Source organism: Monodelphis domestica, chromosome 7, assembly GCF_027887165.1.
Source record: "Monodelphis domestica isolate mMonDom1 chromosome 7, mMonDom1.pri, whole genome shotgun sequence".
NCBI classification, from domain to species: domain Eukaryota; kingdom Metazoa; phylum Chordata; class Mammalia; order Didelphimorphia; family Didelphidae; genus Monodelphis; species Monodelphis domestica.
The window spans coordinates 56,107,838-56,132,791 of record NC_077233.1 but is presented as its reverse complement, the minus strand read 5'-3'; the positions used below and the strand labels follow the sequence as shown (position 1 = coordinate 56,132,791).

The 24,954-nt window shown below is 39.6% G+C and overlaps 2 protein-coding genes across 7 annotated transcripts in view; one reads left to right on the top strand and one right to left on the bottom strand.

The window, feature by feature from the left end:
* Positions 1-21,943, top strand: part of RPL32 (ribosomal protein L32) — a 34,345-nt gene extending 12,402 nt beyond the window's left edge. The window contains exons 4-12 of one of the 5 annotated variants that reach the window (XM_056804684.1): positions 2,252-2,405; positions 4,725-4,924; positions 7,425-7,638; positions 11,345-11,489; positions 13,668-13,724; positions 17,834-17,997; positions 18,496-18,596; positions 20,338-20,519; positions 21,768-21,943. In XM_056804684.1, coding sequence (XP_056660662.1) covers positions 2,252-2,405; positions 4,725-4,924; positions 7,425-7,638; positions 11,345-11,489; positions 13,668-13,724; positions 17,834-17,997; positions 18,496-18,596; positions 20,338-20,519; positions 21,768-21,897 — 1,347 coding nt within the window. In that variant the 3' untranslated portion in view covers positions 21,898-21,943. Of the gene's footprint in view, positions 1-2,251; positions 2,406-4,297; positions 4,401-4,724; positions 4,925-7,424; positions 7,639-11,344; positions 11,490-13,667; positions 13,725-15,288; positions 15,776-17,833; positions 18,072-18,495; positions 18,597-20,337; positions 20,520-21,767 lie in introns of those variants that run through there. The other 4 variants (XM_056804686.1, XM_056804685.1, XM_007500252.3 and 1 more) reach the window with 4 other exon arrangements.
* A 314-nt stretch (positions 21,944-22,257) lies between these two features.
* The window catches only part of CAND2 (cullin associated and neddylation dissociated 2 (putative)), a 53,700-nt gene continuing 51,003 nt past the window's right edge, over positions 22,258-24,954 (bottom strand). For both annotated transcript variants that reach the window (XM_001366065.4, XM_056804683.1), the window contains one exon: positions 22,258-23,809. In XM_001366065.4, coding sequence (XP_001366102.2) covers positions 23,582-23,809 — 228 coding nt within the window. In that variant the 3' untranslated portion in view covers positions 22,258-23,581. The remainder of the gene's footprint in view (positions 23,810-24,954) is intronic.

Sequence of the window (24,954 nt, the reverse complement as noted above, 5' to 3'; positions counted from 1 at the left end):
CTACATCTAGATCTAGATCTATATACCATATATATACCATATACCATACTATATACTTATGGATAGATAGTATATAGACTATATATTTATACTATACTAAGATGTGTATTTGCTATATAGGTATATAGACTGTATTTTATATTAGATTCTATATAGAATATATTATACTATACAGAGATGTATATTATACTATATATACTATATATTTCTGCTATACTATAGATGTATGTATTGTATATATTTATAATATACAGAGATGTGTAAATATATACTATATATGTAGACTATATATTTATATTATATATAGATTATATATACTATATATTTCTGCTATACAGAGATATATACACTATATATGTATGTATACTATATATTTATATATTATATTTATACTATACAGAGATGTATATTATACCATATATACTATATATTTCTGCTATACTATAGATGTATGTATTGTATATATTTATAATATACAGAGATGTGTATATATATATACTATATATGTGGACTATATATTTATATTATATCTACTATATATTTCTGCTATACAGAGATATATACACTATATATGTATGTACACTATATATTTATATATATTATATTTATACTATACAGAGATGTATATTATACCATATATACTATATATTTCTGCTATACTATAGATGTGTTAGATGTATTAGATGTTTTTCTCAGAACCTTCCTCTCTTCAAGAAGCAAAAATTGTCACTGAAGTTTAAGTGATACAATAGTTACTCTTTACATTGGACTGGAGATGTGTGTATACTATATATACCATACTGAGATGTGTATATATGCTATATATATGTATAGACTATATACTTTATATTTAGATTATATATACTATATATATACTATACAGAGGTAAATATTATACTAGATATAGATATGTATTATATTTATGCTATATTATAGATATATATTAACTATATATATTTATGCTATATAGGTATATACTATATATGTATACTATATGCTGATAGACAGTATATATACTATATATTATAATGTACTGAGATATGTATATATGCTATATATATAGACTATATATTTTATATTATATTTAGATTATATATACTATATATTTAGATTATATAGTATATAAGCTTTTAATACATATATGTCATTTTTATACTATATATAGATTGTGTGTATATGCTATATATATACTATGAGCATATGTGCAATATGCTTCTGCTATATATAAATGTGTGCATATATTATATAGTTATATATGTGGGTATACATATATAGTATATATTATATATATTTACTTATGCTCAATATAAAATATACCGAGTATAAATCAGAGGGAGAGAAGAAGGGAGAGGAAACAAAAAAGGGAGGGAAGCCTCTTAACTGTTAAGTCTATGAAGTCCAACCCAAAGCACTTCCATTCATATGCCACCAATGAAGAAGTAGTTGTAGGCTATCCGCCCCAGGATCCAGAGCTGCACCAAGGGCAAACCAGGATTTGCCATGAGTATCTCTCATCAAACAGAAGGCTGGCAACAACAGATTGAGGGTTTGGGATGAGGCGTGGGATTGGGGTAACAGGCTCTGAACGGGCGAAGGTGTCTTTATAGCTAGAGTTAATGAGAGGAGGGAGATTTATAAGAGAACAGTGCAAACCAGAGTATACACATGAATCAGGATCAGTGACCCATTGAGGGTCAGCACTGGTTGGATGGACAAGTGTCGCTCTAAGGGAAAGCCAAAGAAGGACCAAAAATATTGGAAGGCCAAGATCAGGGCTGTGCTGGTGAAAAAAAAAATACAAATGGCAGCCTTTTCAGTTTAATCTACATTATATAAATCTACATAAACCATAGAGGTCAGTTAAATCTATAATAAATATTTTCTGCATCACTTTCTTAACTTGAAAGGAATAGTAAATCATGCCCTGATTTGTAGCATTTGCTCATTTCAGAGGTATAAATGCTGGCCCTGAAAATGTAATAGTGGGAGTATGCTCTCACATGGGAAAATGAAATATTTCTGGAATTTAGAACTAAGCAACCTAGATTGAGTTATTTAGCTTTAGCTGACTCCATTTCCTTCCTGCTCTTGGGGAGTCAGTACCACCCCTGAGTCAGACAGACCTGCTGCCACAAAATCCATTCTCCCCCTATAAAGGTGTCTAGTACCAGGCTCTTTAGCCAAAGCATGAGGTACTTGGTTTTGGTTTTGCCTCCCATCCTTTAAACGAGGGCTTTCTTTCTACATTCAGGTTAATGCTCCTCTGACTGAACGGGAGTTTGAGGATGTGGTAATCTACCTGAGCTCCATGAACAAGTTCAATGTAATCTACCTACAAGATCTGGTAACTTCATATAGATATTGGTCTGCATCCAGGAAAAATGAAAAACAAGAGAAAAGGAAAAGTAAGAAGTTGGGGAGACGGGCTGCATCCTTCCTTTCCTCCAAATAATCAATAAACATTTTGAAATTATATCATATATAATAAATTTATAATTATATAATGAAGTTATTTGTCGTGTAGGGGCAGCTAGCTATCTCAGTAGATAGAGAGGACAGGCCTAGAGACGGGAAGTCCTGGGTTCAAATATGACCTCATACTTCCTAGCTGTGTGACCCTGGGCAAGTCACTAAACCCCAATTGTTATCTAGCCCTTACCATTCTTCTGCCTTAGAACTTAAACTTAGTATTGATTCTAAGACAGAAGGTAAGGGTTTAGTAAATTCCAAGAGACAACTTTTTTTTTAAACTTTTACTTTCAGTTTTAGTGACAACTCTAAGCCAGAGGGGCAAACCCATTACAAATATGTCTACACACACAACACAGATTTCCACTTAACTCACTAGCTTTTTTTTTTAGTGTGGCAATTCATTCATTGGCTCCCAACTTCATCTCTAAAACAAGGATAATAATATCTACCTTTGTCACAAGGTTATTCTTATATATAATAGTTACTACTACTAATAATGATACTGTAGCATAGGCTCTCACTCAATCTAGCAACTCAAAGCCAACTGATTCTACAGATTGTTTCCACTACTTATTCCTTCAGGATTCCAGGGGTAACCCAGAGGGGTGGAGCTTTCTACTTCTATTGTTCATGAGCCCCCATCTCTTCAATATCAGTCTACCATCTTCCTAATATTAATTAACCAATTAACAACAATTATCTTTTACAATAGGATATTTATTGATAAAGTATAGCAAAGACAAAAACAAAGATATCCTTCCTTAAATCAAGGCACACTTTTCCCTCTACATATCTTGGGGATAGAGAGCTTAAATTTCAAGTGGTGCTATGAAACATTCCTCTATTCCTTAAGAGTACTAACCCAGTAATGAGAATATATTCTCCTTTTAAGAAATCCTTACCCAGCTCTCTTCTAGATGAAGCACAACCATTTTCCTGCTTGCAGGGCAAAGTGTCTCTGCTTATTTATTGTACTTTGTTGGGTTGGGACAAGCAGGCCACTCCTGCTATGGCTTCTCCAGGCTCTGGTTAACTAAGAGAACCTTTGGTGCCTCTTCCAACCATTTGAAGGTCACAAGAGGCTGTAATCTGGTCCATTTCATTTCCAATAGCATTTGCCCACGGTCAGGAAAAATAAATTTGAAGAGATAGAAGAAACTGAGATGGCATATCTTCATGGTCACACACTGGCCAGATGGAGAGATGAGGCAACAACCACAAACTATTTCCTATCTGAAGACCCACAGAGCATTTCTCTCTCTTAATTGAAAACTGCTGGGGGGGGGGGGGGAGAAAGTATGTCCATTTGAATCTTTTGTATATACACTTAGTCCTAGGTCACTAGATAATTTAAAAAAAGGCTTTTCATCATTAGGCAGGATTCCAACAGGAAACAAACAAACATATATATATATATATATATATATATATATATATGCTGAAATAGAGAGGGAGGGAAGGAGGAGAAAACATCCTCCAACAGGCATTTCTGGAAACCATTATCAAGCTGTTTTCTAAGGGCAGAACTGTCATTGGTCAATGTCCCCCATCATAGTACCTAATATTTATTTAGCATCTTAAAGTGTGCAAAATGCTTTACATAGGTACATATCATTTATTCCTCACAGCCACCCTGCTAGATCAATGTGGTTATGATTCCCATTTTACAGATGAAGAAACTGAGACCTAGAGAAGAGGCTAAGTAACTTGTTCTGAGTAAGACAACTAGTAAGTGTCTGAGGTAGGATTCAAACTCAGACCTTCTTGACTCCAATCTTCAATTCTTTTCCAGGTCTGAAATTCTAAGCTTGTAGGATGGCCACATCGAAAAATCCACTGAATGTGGAGTCTCAACTCTGCTAATTTCTACCTACATTACCTTGCACCAGTCAACGATCTTCTCCCTACTTCAGTTTCAGAACCCATTTGTAAGGTTCTGTCTAGCTTTAAATCTATGATACCACTTAAATCTTATTATTTACTTTTTTATTTGTTTATGGTTTATAAATTATAATAAAATTATAAATTTCTTAAGGGTATTTCCTTAAGTGCCCTAAGGCCACTTCTTAAAGTTTCTCATTGCATCTAGTTCAGTGACTGATACATGATCGATATTCCATAAATATTTGTTGGTGGATTGTGGGTGCTAGGATAAAGCAGACTATTTCTTGATCCTTTTCTACTTCTCTTCCAAGTATATGGATTGTAATGAGATGCTTCTTGTTCTGAATCTTTCCCTTTCCTCACCTCAGATTATTTGTATGGCAAAAAAAGACCGAGAAGGAAGTCAAAGGCTAAGAAGGAAAAGTCTTCATCCTTAAGATCCCCTTCCCCACAATCAAACCTTTTGGAAGTGCCTCCGGTTAACACTGCGCCAGACAGAATGCTTTTGAGCTATGAGGATATGGAGGAAGTTGGGAAACGATACAGGGAAATGAGACGACAAAATAAGGTAACTTGACTGAGACAAAGGAAGCATTCCTTGACTCTTCCCAAAGCATTAATGAGTTTTAAAAATGGGGGCAGCTGGGTGGCTCAGTGGATAGCAAGCCAGGCCTAGAGACCACAGGTCCAGGGTTCAAATTTAGTCTCAGATATTTCCTAGCTATGTGACCCTGGGCAAGTCATTTAATGCCAGTTGCCCAACCCTTACCATCTTCTGCCTTGGAACCAATCTGCAGTATTGATTCTAAGATGGGAGGTAAGGGAGGTAAGAAAAGTTTAAAAAACAAAATAGGGTCACTGGTTGCCCCTTCCAACCCAAGCCTGCTGAGCCAATTTTTCTGGTTCCTTAAAAGTCAGACCAGCATACAGCATCCCATTGATTGGAAAAGCTCTTATGTGCAATACACTACATAGATTTTGCCGAAGGCTATAGAGGGCTCTGGCTTTTGCTCTGACATACATTGAATGCTTACTATTCACCAGGCACTGGACTAAGAGCTGTGGATACAAGAGGAAGCCAAAGACAGTCCCTTAAAAAGTTTATAATCTAATGGGAGAAACAACATGTGCAAACATACACAAAACAAGCTATGTACAGGATAAATAGGAAAGAATTAATGGTGAGAATTAAGAAGGGTTCCAGCAAAAGATGGAAGAAACTAAGTTGGGGATCGAGGGAAAGTCACTTTACTTTTCCTGTGTCTTAGTTTGCTCAGGTGCAAAATGGAGACAAATAATCCCTCTCACAGGTGCACCAACTCTTACTAGAATCACACCCAGCATGCTTTCTTGTTTATTTTCCCATTTACATTGTTAGTCTTTCTATCTATTCTTTATCTGTTAAAACACTGATTTGCAAAATACAAAGAAATCTCTATGAAAATGAAGGGATAAGGATAGGGACCACACTTGTGATTTCATTGGTAGAGGGTACTTCCAGAGGAGGAAATTCCCTCTACCAAACCAGGTTAGTACCCCCTCTCTGCAGCTTGTCTTAGAAAGTGACTGACAGCCTTGAGAGGTGTCATCCTTGGCTGAAGGGTAAATCACTGGCCAGATCACACAGTCACTATGTGGCTGGCTTTTCCTGGCTTCAAGGTCAGCTGCTCTCTAAGATTCTTTACAGATACTACCACTGTACAATCCTATCTTTTCTTCTTTACATTCACAGGGTGTTTCTTACCAGGACACAAGTGCCATGAGTTGAGATTCTAGAACACTGATTTTCTCTTTTTTTAAAAAAAAATGTTTTTATTGTATTTTATTTATTTTGTTAAATATTTCCCAATTAAATTTTTAAACACTAATTTAAAAAAATTCCCTCCCTTCCTCCAGCCCCCCCTGCCATACATTGAGAAGGCAAACAATATGATATGATACTCAATAAGTGAAGTCAGGCAAAATAGATTCATATTAACCATCTTGCCAAAAAAAAGGCAAGAAAAAGAAAGAAATTTAAAAATAATATATTTCATTTTGCTCTCAGAGTTCATTAGTTCTCTCTGGAGATAGCATTTTTCATTATGAGTCCTTTGGAATTATCATGGATCACTCACTGTTTTGATCAGAATAGCTAAATTTTTCACAGTTGATCAATGTCACAATATTGTTGCTTTTGTATACAGTGCTTTCCTCATTCCATTTGCTTCATTTTGCATCAGTTCATATAAGTCTTCCCAAGTTTTTCTGAAAACATCCCCCTTGCTATTTCTTATAGCACAATAGTACTACCATATATGTGCTATCACACAACAGCACTATTAATATACTACAATTTATTGAGCCATTCCCTATTTGATGGACATCCCCTTGGTTTCCCAACTTTATTTTTTTATTTATCTTTTCTTTATTTTCAAACATATTTCTTCCACCTTCCTCTACTAAGATCCATTGATTATAACAAATATTTAAAAAGCAGAAATTAAAAAAAAAAGCATTTAATTAAGATTAACCAATACATCAGCCAAATCTGATAGTATGTGTAGTTTTCCAAAACCATGACCCTCGACCTCAGTAGAGGAAGATTCATTCTCATATGACCTCTTTAATATATAAATTTGGGTGCCATCATTACACAGTATTTGGTTTCATTTTGGTGTTTTGTTTTTCTTTTCCCCCAAGAGAGGTAGAGGTGTTTTCTCATTTCTTTTTTTGGAGCCAAGTTTGGTTAATATAACTATGGCATTCAGATGTTCTCTCTCTGTCTCTCTGTCTCTGTCTCTCTGTCTCTGTCTGTCTCTGTCTCTCTCTTTTTTTCCATTTACCTTGTAGTCTGCATTTCATTTTTCTGATAGAACACTGGTTTTCATGACATGGTTCCGATATGAATCTAGCCCAACAGAATTACCCAGAGAAAGTCTTCTAGAATCATAGGAGCATAGGATTGAAGGATAGGAATCAGAAGAATGGTTAACTGGATTTCTACTGTCACCAAATAGAACTAAGTGACATATCCTTTCTAGGGACTACAATGGGAAAATGTCCATTCTTTTTGTTACCTTTTACAGAAAAAAATAAATCCCTTGATATTTGTGGAAAGATGTCGCCTGGTAAGAAGTGGCAACAAGGCCTACGATGACAACAACCTTCCATCCACTCTGTCAGGCGAGATGGGAGAGCTGACCGATGCTTTTCGACAAGCTACCTTTCTGGTCTACCTGAAGTCGGTAAAGGCTTGTGAGGACTACCAAATCCCACTGACAGAAGACATCCTCATGAAAGGCAAGGTGGTGAGAATGGGCAGGAAATGAAACTACTGGATGCTAATCAAACCTCTCTAAACCTTGGTTCTTTCTTTAGTTAAAATACCCCCAATTGGTCTCTTCATTTCTTTAAGAATCCCCCCCCAAGGGCAGCTGGGTAGCTCAGTGGATTGAGAGCCTGTCCTAGAGATGGGAGGTCCTGGGTTCAAATATGGCCTCAGACACTTCCCAGCTGTGTGACCCTGGGAAAGTCATTTGATCCCCATTGCCTAGCTCTTACCACTCTTCTGCCTTGGAACCAATATACAGTATTGATTCCAAGACAGAAGGTAAGGGTTTTAAAAAAAATAAAGATTTTACATGTCACACAAAAGTAATGACCCATCCAGGAAGCTAGGTAGCTCAGTGGATAGAAAGCCAGTTCTGGAGAGTTGGAGATCCTGGATTCAAATATGGCATCAGACATTTCCTAGCTGTGTGACCCTGGGCAAGTCACATAACCCTTATTGCCTAGCACCCACTGCTCTTCTGTTTTAGAATTGATTTTTAATATCAATTCTAAGACAAAAGGTAAAGGTTTAAAAAAAAAGGAATGACCCATTGAAGACATTTCAAAAAGTTCAACTGAAAAAGGAAACAATAAGAGTAAACCATTCCATGAAAAAAGAGAGAGAAAAGTCTAGGGGTGAATAATGCCATCTACAGTAAGGGGGAGAAAGAAATTCTTAGAAGTACAGAGTTGACAATTGGTACGGATCCAAGAAGCTGGAGTCAGACATTTTCATCTCTCTTGGAGGACAGCAACGAGCAGCTTTCCCCATCACAGTGCTGGTAGCTGAGATGGAACCAGTGTCTTAGTGTTCATCTCTCTGTTAGCAACAACCCATCACTCTGACGGCTGTCCTGCTGTCTCCCACCATGCTGCCTCTGGCAGCTATGCCTCATAAAAACTGTCCATGAAACATCCAATCAACTTGCTAGTGCATCAGAAGAACCAATTCCTTTAGAGATGGGAAGTCCTGAATTCAAATATGACTTCAGACATGTCCTAGCTTTGTGACCTTGGGTAAGTCACTTAATCCCCACTGCCCAACCCTTATGACTCTTCTGCCTTGAAACCAATAAACAGTATTGATTCTAAGATAGAGGATAAGGTGTTTTTTTTTTAAAAGTACCTTTTTCTTGAATTCTCTAAAAGTGAAAGGACATTCATTCTCTATCAAGACTATGATTCTCACAAGTCCATGGAAATTCTCAAAGTATATGCTGTCTCCCACTGTAGAAGTAAACACCTTATGGGCAGAAATTGCTTCATTTTGAATCTTTTGAATCTTATATTTCTAGTACCTAATGCCTGGGCATAGTATGAATTTTTTTTAATGTTTGCTGTTTTGTTGACTCAAGAATATGAATATCTTGGACCTGCATTCTATAGTTTGGAGTTTAGGACATAAAATTTTGTGGGTTGACATTCTAAATCTTGGCTTTTTCAAAAAAATGGGTTTTCATTTATATCTTCTTTCTTCAGATCACCTGTTCTTCCCCCTATCCATTCCTTTCCCTCTTCTCAGGGAGTCATATTGTATAAGAAAGAATTTTTAAAAAGAAAAATGGGAAGAGAAAAAAATCTGTGAAATCAGGATATTGATTAGGTATAAAATACACACACAAATGTGTGGTTTTTTAAAAAATTTAACATTCTATGTAATGTTCCACACCTGTGGACTTCCACCACTGCAAAGGAATGGGGTACTGCTTTTCATGAGATGTTCTAGATAGAATGATCTCAAGATAAGAATGTGACCCAAAAGACATAGGGGGCAATGAGATGGCATAGTGGCTAGAGCTCCATGTCAGGAGCCAGGAGCCAGGAGGATTTGGGTTCCAATCAGACCTCAGACACTTTCTAGCTGGGCGAGTGATCCTGGGCGAGTTGCTTAAACCCCAATTCCCCGGCCCTTGCCCTTCTGTCTTGAAGTTGTTACTAAATCAGAAAGTAAGGGTTTAAAAAAAAGACTTATAAAGTGTACGTTTGACTTGCTCCTATGTATATTGTGGGTTCTAATGAAAATCTTCCTCTTGAGTTGTTTTACCAGGTCTTTTCAATAAAATTAAATTAATTACTCATTAGGCAGCATAGAATAATGCATTTCAGTCTTAGATTGAAATGACAGTCACTAAACTGTTCATGAGGATCTCTGTGGGATGCGGATTGACTTAGAAAGCCACCAGTTTGCTGGAGGCCAGCATACCTTCACTGGCTGACAAGGTCACAGTCTGGGGAAATGGGGTCTGCAAGGCAGCAACCTGGTGCAACCTTGGTATGTCAGGAATGTTTGATAGACAGGTTACTCAGGAGGGGGAGGGGATAAACTTCCTTGACAGCCCGTTGGGCTCAGCACAGATGGATCCCTCTTCCCCTGAGCTGAAAGTTCTAATCCCAGTTCTCTCTGCTTCACATGGCGCAGCACAGCTTCCCAAATCTATCTCCCATCTCCATACCTTTGCACTGACCATTCCTCATATCTGAAATACTCTCCCTTCTTACTTGCCTCTATCCATCAAGGTATAGCTCTGGTACCACTTTTCTTGATTGCCCAACTATCAGCATCTTCTGTCCCAAAATGCCTTGTATTCCTCCACCTTGTATATATTGTGTATTTTTTGTATTCTTTATATATATATATATATATATATATATATATATATATATATATATGTATGTATGTATATGTATATATATTCTTATCTCTTCCTTTAGACTATACCCTCCTTGAGAGTAGAGATTGCTTCATTCTTTGTATCTAATACAGTTCTTGGTTCATGAGATTAAACAAACATTAATGTTTGTTTTAAAATTTGTTTGTTTTAACTGCTTGAATACATGGGTCGAAGGGATATGGCTGGGGATATAGACTCTAAATGAACATCCTAATGCAAACACCAACAACATGGAAATAGGTTCTGATCAAGGACATATGTAATACCCAGCTACGGGAAGGGTGGGGGGAGGGGAGGGAGGGAAATAATGTGATTCTTGTACCCAAGGAATAATGTTCTAAATTAACTAACTAAATTAATTCAAAAAATAAATAAATAAAAATTTTGTTTGTTGTAAACCTCCACTTTCCATCTTAGAATCAATACTATGTATTGATTCCAAGGCAGAAGAGCAGTAAGGGCTAGGCAATGGAAGTTAAGTGACTTGTCCAGGGTCACACAGCTAGGAAGTGTCTGAGGCCATATTTGAACCCAGGACCTCCCATCTCTAGGCCTAGCTCTCCAATCTACTGAGCTACCCAGCTGGCCCTACAAATGTTTGTTGATTGATTCACTGGTTGATTCACTGGTCAAGTTAATGGAAAGTGTAGATACAGTATAAGGATCCAGATGAATCGAAACTCATTGAGGGGGCAGAAATTGGCTTTTCTTTGGCTTTATATTTCTAGCACCTAACATATATTAAGCCTTGTCTATAGTAAACATACATATATCAAGTGCCTACCACTGTGCTAGAGACTGAGGATAGAAAGAAGAAGCTGTAACAATCCCTGCTCTCAAATAATTTAGCTTAACTATTTGGATGAGATGGTAGATGGAGCAGACCTCCATTCAAAACTTAGAGTCCCTTAGATTGTAGAAAAAGATCCTCCAAATCCTAAAATCAAAGAAAACCCAGCTAGGGAGCCTTAACCCAACTGGTTGTTTTCTCTTGCTATTGACAGCTCTGCTTTTCCCTGGAGACAAACTCATCTTTGAGAAAGGCAACATCCTCAAGATCAGACAGCCAGGAGGCTATTATGATGAACTTAAAGAAATGACACCAACTCTAGACAAGTGGCTGACAGTAGAAGAATCACCAGCTCTGAAGTATGTTCTGTCTTGTTGCAAGCTTCTTCAATCTTGCTTTCATCTTGCCTTATTAGCTGTGTGATCCTGGGGAACATCCATCCCCCTCTCAGCCTCAGTTTCCTCATTTGTCAAATGTAAGGTACTATTAACAAGTATCTTACTGGGCTGTTGTGTGAGGCTCAAATGTGATATATGTAAAATGCTGTATTAATTAGAATGTGTGCCCTGTACTATGTTTCCCACAATTCCCTTTTCCCTTTCCTGTATGTGCATCATTACGCTGATTGAGGTTTTGAGTTTGGTTATCCACCTGCCCTCTCTCTCTCTCTCTCTCTCTCTCTCTCTCTCTCTCTCTCTCTCTCTCTCTCTCTCTCTTCTCTCCCTTTCTTTCTCTCTCTCTCTCCCCTCCCCCCTCAGCTCTTGGGCTGGACCCTCGTGGAAGAGGGGAGCAGCTCACTTGGTTTCTCTAGATTTTACTTTCTCTTTGCTTCAAGTTGAATTTTAATAAATACTATTAAATATAATACTTGGAGTATTGAATATTAATTTTAATCTTTACGATTTAAAGCTTTACAATTTACAATTAAACTTTACAAACATCTGTAAGATTTAAAAATGAATATCCAAAATACTCCAAGTATTATATTTAATAAAATTTATTAATAATAACTTGAAGCTAAAAGGAAAATAAAAGGTTAGAGAAAAAGAGGAAGCTTACCTAGCCACATACACACACAAGAAAAGAGAGAGAAATAGTGTGGAGTTATCAAACTATATACACACATAACAAACGTAAGCGTGAAGACAAAGGGAAAGGGATACTGGGAGATGAAGTCCAAGGGTTCAAGATTTTCTAATTACATACATTAAAGTGTTGCATAGATATCAGCTATTTTTCCTCCTGAGACTTATTTGAAAGAGATAGGTTATCTCTCCATTGGGCTGCTGGAACTATGGATCAGAGTGTTTTTACCTGACCTGTAAGGCTCAGCTACAGGGTTGGCCAGCCCTGTGTGACCTTACTTGGGGTAACGAAAATGAAGAGTAACGAATGGACAGATGCTCTATGAAATGCATAGCAACAAAGTTTATTGGATTCAAACAAAGCATATATAGGTTAAAACCACAGGAAGATATGACGTTACCGCCCAGCAACAGCAGGAACCAATAATTGGGCAACTTCATAGGAATTCATGACATTACCTGCCAGGCACCAGGAGGAACCGAGAGGATTCCAAAAAAGGGCAGAAAAACAAGTTTCTCCAATCATTATCAAACCTCCCTCTACTGACTATTCCAACCTTGAACATGCAGCTGGGCAGGTCATACACAGCTCAACCCATGACCTTGACTATGCAGCCCAAGCGGGAAGAAGAAGAGGTCTTCAGCCTTTACGGCTATGCCTCAACTACACTGACCCTGGTACCCTAAGTCTAGGCTTTTCCTTCTCTGGAATTGGGGCCCCAAATGGTTGATCATGCCTAAGTGGTGTGTTGAAGCAGACCAGGTACCTATTTGTTGAAAATTATCACAGGTCATGAGAAAGAATAAGATTCTGAAGGTGGCTCAAAGGTGACCCCTTCCTTGTCTACCAAGCTAGGCTACGGGCCTGATCAAAAAAATGGCAGCCAATACCAACAGTCTTTCCTATTCCTTTCTAACTCAGCAGCTGGGGTAGGGTCCTACTTCTATAGAGACGGTGGGCACATGAAGTAGCAAAGGAGAAAGGAGTATAGTACATGTTGATGTGTCATGTTTTGAAAGAATACACTCTCCTAGGGGGCAGCTAGTTGCCTCAGTGGACATAGAGCTTAGTCCTAGAGATGGGAGGTCCTGGGTTCAAATATGATCTCAGATACTTCCTAGCTGGGTGACCCTGGGCAAGTCACTTAACTCCAAATGCCTAGCCCTTACCAGCATTCTGTCTTGGAATCAATACCCAATGCTGATTCTAAGATGGACTTTTTTTTTTTAAAAGACATTGCTATTAAACCAGTTTCTGACATTTCTTTCAATAACAGGACCCAGTGTCACCCAAGAGCTGAAGAAGTTTTGGTGACAACCTCAGAGGTTCATGGGGAAGCCCCCCTTTGTCCTTTTTTGGATACAGCTCCACTCCCCCAATCCCCAACTGTTGCTGTAGGCTTGAATTTCTTCCCTTTTTAACCTGGACACTTTTTGTCTTACCCCTAACAGGAAGTCCCAGAAACCAATCAAGAAAATGACCTTTAAAGAGTTTGAGACACTGACCAGGTGTGTATGGACTATTTAAACCAGTGACAGACAGGTACATCACAGAAGTTTTGGGTGCATGTGTGTGATTGAGGGGAGCCAAAGAATTGGGCTAAATATCTGTCCCTATCCTGAGACTAGATTGTCTAAAGAGCAACCTATGAACAATCCCAGTAAGTACTGTGTGGCTGCCCCTTGACCCAACTCTAGAGCCCTAGAGGAAATGGCAGGGGCAAGAGAGAGAGGGGGAGATTAGAGGATGGAAAGGGAATGCCACTCAATCAATAGTCCTATACAGTGTAAGTGGAGAGTAATCACAAAAGGAAGGCCCTGAGGGAAGTGGGGGAAAAGTGTCTAGGAAAGGCCTCCAGCAGAAAATAGGATTTGAGATGCTTGATGGAAACCAGTTTAGTAGTAGAAGGAGTAGAGACTGCCTAAGGAAGGAGGTAAAGGCCTTTTCTCTCATCCTCCTGCTCTGAACACCCTCATGGGCTATTTTTTGGAGGTATAAGATGATAGACATTCCACAATGTAAGCATACACTCTTCTAGGTATCAGCATGCTGGTCTGAGAGTCAAGAATCTTGGGTGCTGGTCCCAGATCTACTATGAACTAATCTGCCATTAAGAAGGCAATGGGACATAGTGTCTCTGGAATCATTGGACCCAGTTGAAATCCCAGGTCTGTGGGACCTTGGGCAATTCACTTAACCTCCTTGGGTCCCAGTTTTCTCATCTATAAAATTATGAAATTGGTCTCTGAGATCCCTTGGGTTTTAGATATAGAATCCTCTAGGATTTTAGGCAAATCACTCCCCCTTTTATGGGTTTTATAATGGTGGTCTCTAAGTTCCTTCTCCTTGGAGTAAAATTCTAATGATTTCCCTGGTGAATCTGTGGTTCTAGTATAAGTAAGCCTGTAAGGAATCTCCACTTATGTATTTAGGGCTGAGACACTCCACTCCCTTCCTCCTCCAAACTTACTGACTGTTACCACCCCTAATGTACAGGGGAAGAGGAAAAGAAGGAAACAAATTTACATTTATCCTGTTGACTCCTTGTTGGTAAAAAAAATAAAATAAGGAAATTATTTGTGCATTCTAATGATCCATGACCTCCCTAACCTTAGTTACCATGAGATTATCTGAAGCTGGTCCTGGGGGTAGGGAGTATTCTGCCCACAGCCAACAGTTGGGAAAGAGGTAATGTTTGAACTGTACCCTGCTAACCAAAATTAGGAGCCTGGGAGGCGTTCTGCCATCCTTGGCCCATATCACAAATCAGACTCAGACCAACTGACATACTTTTATCTTCTCTCATCATAATCCCCTCTTCCAGATCCAGATTCATATCCTCATCTCCTAGGGCTTAGTTATGGCCCAAAGCGATGGGCCAATCAATGACTATCTATGTCCTCCTCTACTGAGAAGCCAATTCTTCCTTGGTTTATAACCTGACTAAGCTTGTAGAGTTGTCTCTGGGAACCCCATCTCCCCCAGAATTAGCTGCATTCCAGGTAATCTGACAGGTCAGTCTCACAGTAGTCAATACCTTCTCCTCACTGCCCATCTCATCTCATTTCCCAGAAAATTGAAGGACAAGTGCCTCCACAAGCCTTATGGTCCTCAGGGCACTCACCCCAATTTCTTCTGGCCCGGACACCTCCTGGATAAACTGCTGATCTATCTTCCCAACAAGAAGTGGGAGAGGCAACTGGTCCTTTTCAGCCGAGTGGATAAATTGCCTCATGCCTATCCAGCCATCTACCATCCTGAGCGATGTTGGCCCATTTCCGATGCTGGCTACGTAGTCTCTGGCCAATGTAACAAAAAGTCTTACTGCTAACTTAGATGGGGGTAGATACTGGGAAACCCCAAACAGCTGCAGCATTAGTGACCCCACCCCCCTGTTCATTAGACTATAGATCAATAGTTGCTTGGACCCATGCATAGCACTGCCCCTCCATCCTACCTTCTCCTGGGCCCATGCTGAGATCACAGAGCCAAGAGATATTATACTGTATGAGGAACTAAATGATACAACAATAAACATTATAAGACATTGGTCCAAAAACTCAGTTTTTAAAATGAAGTCTTGCTATATCACATTATCAATATCTTGTTTAAAAAAAAAAGAGTCCAAACTTTTTTATATGTACCCTAACGGGAGGGCCTTAGTGCCCCATTTTTTCTAACATGAAAAGAGTCATTATAAATATTTTTGTAAGGGGCAGAGGATAGAAAGCCAGTTTTGGAGACTGGAGGTCCTGCGTTTTTTTGTTTGTTTGTTTGTTTTGTTTTTTGTCAACTTGGAAATAACATAGAACTAAAGTAATCAGGGGGAAAAAATCCAAGTGTTTAGTTAGGAAAGAGATGGGTCCAATAATGGCCACTATCACAAAGCCAGGTGCCAAAAACTACAGAGTAAAAACTAGGGTTCTGGGGACAGTATCTCTGGGAAGAATCAAGGCATGAGAAGATTCTCCCAAGAGTGACAGGACTTGGGGATCTTTTATACCCTCTGGAGAACTTGGCACAGCAAGCATGCATAGACAGGCTGTAAGCAGGCTGGGGTATCAGGGAGTGGTCTACCACAATGAATACAAAAGGAAAGGATCGAACCAAGAGCTGGGCTTCCTGGGAGAGGACTCTAATACAATAGGAGAACCTACTAAGACTAATAAGGGTACTCAACATTTGACTATGTCTGCCAGTCCCACCCAAATTGGGTCACCAAACACTTCAAGGTCTGTTGTTCAGTCCAAAACATGAGTGCCTGGTACTCCCTTCCGGATGAGTTCTCAAGGGGCAGGGGCAAACTTGAAACTTGCAGAAAACCCAATTGATACACTCAATAAATGATTTTTGGTTTTAATTTTAAAAATTTTTAATATTTTATTTTCTCAATTGCATGTAACAATTTTCAACATACGTTTTCTGAAATTATAAGATCCAAATTGTCTCCCCTCCCTTATCATTTATAAGAGATGGCTTATAAGTGTATTATTATGCAAAACATACTTCCAAATTCATCATTGTTGTAAGTGAATATTCCTATAAAACCAAATAAAAATACAAATAAAGTGAAAAATCTATATTTGTTTTGAGGGTTTTATTTTTCCTTTTTTTTGTTTTATCATTCCATTGGGTGGGGAATAATGGGGGAGTGAGATAAGTATTTGAATAAATGAACATATTTTTAATTGTTATTTTTTATTTATTACAAATTACACATAATAACAAATTTCCACATGAGTTTTCCTAAGTTATATGATCCAGATTGTCTCCCTCCCCCTTCCCAGAGCTGGCAAGCAATTCAAAACAAGCAAAACATGTTTCCATATTATCCATTTTTGCAAATGAATAATCTTATGAAGCCATAACCCCCAAACATATACCCAAATAAAAAAGTGATAAATCATATGCTTTGATTTGCATTCTCACGCCAACATGAACATATTATTTTTAAAAAGCATTTGATTCTGGAGACCAAAATGCTGTCCCTGGGGTTTTCGTTCAACAAAGTATTTCTCGTGCATCTATTAAATTCATTCAAGAGTCCTTGCAACAGTAGAGTTAACTGTGTTAATGATCCTTGATTAGGCCCATCAAGCAAAGCCCAAAGAAGAAAGAGATTCATTCAAGCATCTTTCCCAGAACCAAGCAATGTTTTGCAACCACTGGGAACTTAACACCGGTTGAATGAAAATCAGAACTGTTGCTGCAATCTCTTCATTTATTGCAACCCAGTGGGAATGTTATAAATATCTGTTGAATTATGACTGCAATCTATTGCATCTCTGCGACTATGCATGGGCTTTAATAGCGACATATGGAAAATGAAAAGATCCGGGACATGCAAATCCCTTACAAAACCACGTGGGTGTCTCAGCTCTCCCCAGTTTAGATCCATCCCAGGCGCTAGGGGGAAGACGACTTCAGGGAGGAGGCGCTGGCGGAAGATGCCCCTGGTAGAGTTCAACTTCTGGCGGAAGGAAGTATCTTCCCAGTCAGGTCCTGGAAGCTTACAAATCACAACACAATATTTGAAATCAAGAATCCGTGCTATTTCTTAAGAGATCTGAGCAACGCGCTTGCAAGTGATAACATATATCTTTCCTCTATCTTTCAGAATTTTTCTGAGCTTTTTCGATTTCGCTGTCGTGACACCTTCCTGTCTTCTTCTTGCAGGACTTAGACGTAAAGTCCCATCAGCCCCTGCGGTACGTCTTTCCTTCTCACTCTCGCTCTCTTTCCTTCAGCGCTTCCGTGGAGGAGGCTGCTGTTTCTTACTCGGTAAGATTCAATCCATCGCCATCCTCGTCCGGGCAGCGGCCTCGAGGCTCGCTTACCCCGAGAAGCAGCAGCCGGTGGGTCCTTGAGGGGACCAGCCAGGCGAGGTTTGAGGAAAGAGAATTCTAGATCTCTCCCCGCCCCGGCGGGCGAGCGATAGACCCCGGGAGTCCTTCGCGCCGGCCCCTCAGCCCCGGGTTACACGTAGCAGGGCCGCCTGGGTCTCTTGGGCCCCAGAGCCCTCCTCCCCGCCCTTGGTAAATCACCTCTGGAGAGCTCCCTGTGCTCTTCCAGGCTGGGCTGCGGGAGGGAGAGTGAGGCTCGCAGAGGATACCCATTCCACTCCGAACTCGGCCCGTGGCTCGTGAGTGGAAGACAATCTGCCACAGACGCCGGGGCCTGGGGCTGGCCCTTCGCAGGGGAACAGAGGGGCTGGGAGTCTGGGGCTGCCCCTTCCCGGTCCCTCTCTACGAGGCTAACTGCCCAGCGTTTGTCTTACAGGCAACATGCCCGCCCTCAGGCCCCTCGTGAAGCCCAAGATCGTCAAGAAGAGGACCAAGAAGTTTATCCGGCACCAATCGGACAGATATGTCAAGATCAAGGTGTGTTCCCCATTTATTGAGCACCCAATGGGGGCTCAGCGTCGCGCCAACCCCCGGGGATACCAAGGGCCGCTCCATGGCTAAGAAATGGGCCAATGGTTAGAGAGAGTGCGTCTATGAATTGCAAATGGGATCTTTTCTTTTGAACTTTTAACATTTTATTTTTAACATCCATCCTTTTAAAAAGTTTTGAGTTGTGCTACAGGGAGGGGGGAGGGCAGGGAAGGAATGAGAGAGAGAGGGAGAGTTAATTTTAGAGTCAGAATCCATAAGATATTTTGGTTCCAAGGCAGGAAAGCAGTATGGATTAGGGAATGCGGGTTAGGTGTCTGAGGCCACATTTGGACCCAGCACCTCCTCCAGTCTCCAGGCCTAGCACTCTATCCACTGAGCCACCTTGCTGCCTTATAAATGCATTCTTGATCGACAACATTGAATCTTCTTGGAAGAGATCTTGGAGATGTATCTACTTTGAAAATCATTTGTTCCCGCTCTCCTCCTGCCTGAGTCTGGGCAAGTCTCCTAACCTATGTCTGCCTCTATTTTCTTCACTATAAAATGGGAGTGATCCTACAATTAGCCTCCCAGGGTTTTTAAGCTAAAATGGGATATTTGTAAAGAACTCAACACATAGTAGGCCTTTTACAAATGTTTTCTCCCTAACACACTTTGCCTCCCCTTACCCCCACCTCCTCCTTACATGAGATAATAACTTGTGGGATCAGGACATGGTAAAGCCTGAACTTGAACCCAAGACTTGCTATCGATTGTTTTCATCTGGTGCCTGTTGGCACTCAGCACACTGTATTGTCAGAAATTTTAAAATCATGTGTATATGTGTATACATTTATGTATAAAAGTGTATATAAAAGGGGGCAGTAGATTGACAACCAGGCCTGGACACCAGAGGTACTGGGTTCAGATTTGACTTCAGATACTCTTGACACCCCACCCCCCATTGCCTGTTTTACTGCTCTTGGAACTGATAAATAGTATTGATTCTAAAACTGAAGGTATGGGTTTTAATTGTGTGTGTATGCATGCATAGGGGAGAGTGAGTACATATATAAATGAATGAAATGTAGTGCCAAGAGCTTGGAATGGCAGGGCCTTGGTCACTCCTATGTTCTATTTACTCAGTTTCCTCCTCTCTAAGGAGATTGTACTCCATGACCTCCCTGGTCACTTCCTAGGCCAAAAATCAACTTTTGTTCCTTCTAGCATATAAAATAATAGATGCCTTTTTGGAAAAGGTGTTTGTTGAATAAATGAGTGTCGGGCACTACTGAAATGAATGTTCCTGTATTTTATAGGGGGGTATTATATATAATATTCCACACAGGGGAGTGGCACGAAAGGTAGGGGTAGGAAATTTTGGTTTGGAATTATACCTGGAGATTTAAGGGCAGTCAAGTGATTACACTTATTCCAGTAACTGGTTTTGATACAACTATTTTAAGAGATGGGAGCATAAAGTGGGCTAGTCAGGCCGATATCTTTCCGGTTAGGCCCTGGTTTTCCTGGTGTGTGGCCATCAGATGGGGCATGAAGCATGCTTTGAGTTCAGCAGGTTATGGGAGTTGGATGTGTTTTGACTCAACCACTAATGAGACTTACAAGCCCCAGAGTATTGAGGTTTGGTCTCTGGGAATGGTGGAAAGGAGTCTGTTGTGAATTATCTGGAAGATATGATACGCTGAGTTTGGGGCCACCTTATTGAAGTCTCCTTTATTAATCACAGAGAAACTGGCGTAAACCAAGAGGCATTGACAACAGAGTGCGAAGACGATTCAAGGGCCAGATCTTAATGCCCAACATCGGTTATGGAAGCAATAAGAAGACAAAGCACATGTTGCCCAGTGGGTTCAGGAAGTTCTTAGTGCACAATGTTAAAGAGCTCGAGGTGCTCCTGATGTGCAATAAGTAAGTTCATAGGGATTTCCCTGCCTTTCTGCTATTGGCATCTATGGCTGAATCTGTAGTTTGTGTATTATGACTAGGAGCCTTGACACTTTTCCTGTGAAAATGTGAAATTGGGTATAAAATGTATATCTCAAAGCTGGCTGATTACACACACCACACCCACACACCTTTTTCTGTGCTTTCAAAGTAGAAAAAAGATGACTTGATAAAGTAACTGATTTGTGGGATAGTGGGGCTTTCAGGCTTGCTGGTCTACTACACCCAGGAATTTTAATAATAAAAGCAACATGACCGTTTTGGATTGGGTGGTATGCAACCATTTCCACAATCACCATGGCTTGAAAATCATAGGAAGCTCACAGAAAATGAGCATTCCCCAGAGACTTTAATGATTTAAAAAAAAAATACATTGGGTGTTGGGTTAAGAGGTATATAATTTAATAGCTACTACATCTAAGTGCATGTATACTGCTAAATAGGGAATATACTTTATATATAATTTTACTGTTGATTGTAGTGAACAAGAAAATTACATTTCCATAAATCTATTGAACTTAAAAGGAAATATGTATTATAGTCATTCCCAGTGTATCCATAGAGGATCTTAATATATTTTTTCTTTCAGAACAGCTGTAAACTCTGATTATCACATATATTACTTTTTAATGTACACACTGTTATATTAATTTCAATGGACTCTTTATTTATACATATCTATGCCCAAATGAAAAACAATTCCGTGGGGGTGGGGCCTGTTAGTCTTGGCTATTTATATGCCCTCTTCTGGTTCACCTTTCATGGTGCCAAACTGACCCTTGTACAATAATAATTTCATCATATTACTCCAGGGATCCCAAACCACCTATTCAGTAACAAATAGTTTCTGTGCAGGCATGCATGGGATATTGAGGAAAAAAGCAACTAACTAGGACAGAAGATGGTGTGATACAAGATAGCTTAAGTTTTAAATATTGTGAGGACAGGCAGCTTCCTGGGCTCATTGGAGAGGAGGGGTTGTAATAAATATTGATTCTTCATGAAGTATCAAAAGCCATTTAATGTTTATTTTGGCTTTTCTTAACCAGTTGTTTTTCCCATACTCTAGTGAGTGATTTTTGAGATAATCTTTGTAAAAAAATGCTTAGTACTGTGCTTGGTCCATTGAAGGTGCTAGATGAGTGCTTACCTTTATGTTTAGGTGCTGGTAAACTGACTTGTTTTTATCCTAATTATTTGGTTTTTTTACAGATCTTACTGTGCTGAGATTGCTCACAATGTTTCCTCCAAGAATCGGAAAGTCATTGTGGAGAGAGCAGCTCAGCTGGCTATCAAGATCACCAATCCAAATGCTAGATTGAGGAGTGAAGAAAATGAGTAAAATGCTTTGCACGTCTTTGTTTTAAATAAACCCAACCGACCATCTAGTTGTTTGTTTGTTTGATTGTTGCTTTTTAGAGGATATTTGAAAAGTCAGCATTTTGGAATTGCTATCCCTGTTTGTGCCAGAGTAGTTAGTAGTAGGTGACAAATACCTCCTCTCCTTTCCCTTTCTCTCCTGGTTTGGATACAAAGTTGCTTGTTATCCGAAGTCCCTGTCTTCATGAATGTTTGCTATGGAGGGAGGTCATTGCCCACCATTGTAAAGGAGGGTTGGACCAAGCTGTGCAATATGTGGATTAACTCTAGGGACCCCTTGTTAGTACCATCTGATGGATGAGTTTAGAGAAAGACAGAAGCAGATAGGCTACTTTTTATTTATTGTCTGTCAAACAGATAGAAACCCAGCACCCCAAATTATAAATATTAAACTCAGAATAGGCCTCAAAAGAGGGCATCCCTGACTCCACTGAGGAGAGTCCTGGGGATAGAAAAATAGTAAATAAAGCTTAGTCATTAGGACCCTGTTTTGAGGTGATGAAATAACTTTTCCTGAAAACAAGCTTCTTAGAAACATTGCCATCTGGAAGGGAGCATGGGGGGGGGGGGGCAATAGTTGTAACCAATACAGGGTGCTTATAAAAGACAACCAGCTTGATCCCACCACAAATCTGGCAGGATTTAATTCCTAATCTAGCCAGCCACTGTGTCCCAGTGCTAGGAGTCTTGAGTGTAGGAATCCTACTTCTCCCTTCCCCTCTGCCCTATTTCCTGAGAACCCTACATTCTTAAATGCTGCCTTCAGTTCTCCCATCAGATCCAGGATTAGATCCAAGTGACCTTGACTAGTCTTTAAACTTCTTACTACTTCATTTGTAAAATAATTCTTATTTAGGATTAGGAAGCTAGCCCCTTAAGTAAGAGCGAACTGTTGCCGAGGTGGGGCGTGATTCTAATTACAGGCTCCAGATCGAAGCTGTCCTGTGTTTGATCAGCTGTTGATATAATCAGTACAATCAGAATCTGGGGAAAATGGGTTATATGTGAGGAGAATAGAGGTTTTCAAAGCCAATTCATCCTTGATTATGAATTACTTAATTGGGGTCAACTGACGTGCCCAGAGTCACACAGCTAGGGTATATTTAATTTGTTATGGAATACTATAAACCTAATTGAGTCTTTTATGAAGCTGAAACATTTCAAGCAATATAGGCACAGGAAGGGCTTCTCTCCCCTTAGAAGCTCCCTCAAGTTAACCTTGCTTTTCACAGTGACTTCTACTCAGAGATCCACTAAGTATCTAAAAGGAACGAGAACATTTCAGATAATGTGCGATATAGAAACAAAATCTTTCAGAAGTATTTTTTTTCCTAGTGGCCCTGCTTAATAGTCTGAAACTTGGCCTTGAACTGAAGGGGCCTAGTTACACCATGGCATTCTGCTTGACCCTTCAGCTCTGGTCACTGTGCCATCAGATTGAGGTCACTGGAGAAAGACCTGGAATAGCACCATTTGGGGCACCGAGATCTCCAATGGAGGCCACGACCAAAGACTAGTGGGTGTGCCCCAGACTAGTAGATGAAGGCTCTGACTGAGTTGGGGTCATTTAGTTATTCCTCATCTTGCTCATTAGGAATCCGTTGCACTAATAGAGGGTTTATATTTGAGGAGAAAAACTGAGGCCATTAACTCAAGTCCATTGACTCGGGAGCGTACAAGGAAGCAGAGTCCTTCTGAATGCTTTCAAAAAGAGCTGCCATTTCAGGGTTGGATCTAATTTGGGAAGAGAATTCTGCCATCACTGGGCTTTTTTCCACCTCTGGAATAGTCAGTAAGGCGGCCACGGCTCTCATAGCTGAGCGCTTGAGTTCATCTTGCTTTTCAAATTCTTGTTTGACGGAACCAGCTTTTACCTATAAAAGGAAAGAAAAATCACTTAGAAGGGATAGTAAATGAACTGATTTCTCTATTTGAACTAGTCAGCTGTCAACTAACCCTGTCACCTCATTTCTCCACCTTGATTTCCTCCTGTAACAAAGGAGATGGATGTCTGCTTCTGATCATCAGAGTTCTCCATGGCAAAGGGGAGATTACTTTGGAGGACGTGAATCTTTTAATTGTTTTTGCTTATATCAATGAGCTGGAAACAAGTGGGTTGCTCATCAGTTGTGAAATGGCTAAAGCTATGGCATATGAATAATAAAACATTTTCCAGCTAGGAAAGGAGTGAGGAATAAAGAAACGTGAGCAATGATTTGCATGAACTCATGCAAAACTAAGAACAGTGAATCTAATGACAATAAAACTTTGAAAATGTGTTAAAAAATTGAAAAACCAATGAATAGATTAAATATGAGGGCTATCAGTACATAATATTGGATATTGGATATTAATCTATATAAAAGGTTTTGATTGTTTTTCTTTGTCACAAAGGAAGAGTTAAATCTGGAAGAGGAGTTGGTGTAAAATAACAGATATTAAGCCAAAAGGCATCAATGAAACTTTCTTTACTTCTAGGAAGTGCCAGCCTGAGAGTCAAAATAGGCAATAACCAGGCCACTAAGAGGCAAAGAGAATTTTGTTCAGTCATTTTTCCAGTTATAGCCAACTCCTTGTTGACCCCAATTGGGGTCTTCTTGGTAAAGGTCCTAAAGAGGAGTTTCCCATTTCCTTTTCCAGTTCAGGCAGAGGATAAGTGACTTGCCCAGGGTCACATAGCTAGTCAGTGTCTGATCCTCGATTTTAATGCAGGAAGTCCAATTCCAGACCCAGCCCTGAAGAAAACAGTCCATGAGAAAATTCTCTGGAATTTGAACAGATGAGTGACAATGGATGAAGTGAATAGTATTGGCTGACATTTGTAAAGCATTTTAAGCACTTTTTTTTTTTTTGGTAAAGCATCTTAAGTGGTGCCATAGTGCCACTGAGCACTAAGCCTGGTGTCTGACACTAGCTATGTGGCTCTGGGCAAGTCACTTAACCACTGGCTGCCTCAGTTTCCTCAACTGTAAAATGGAAATAAACGTCCCTACCTACCAAGGTTTTGAGAGCAATGCGA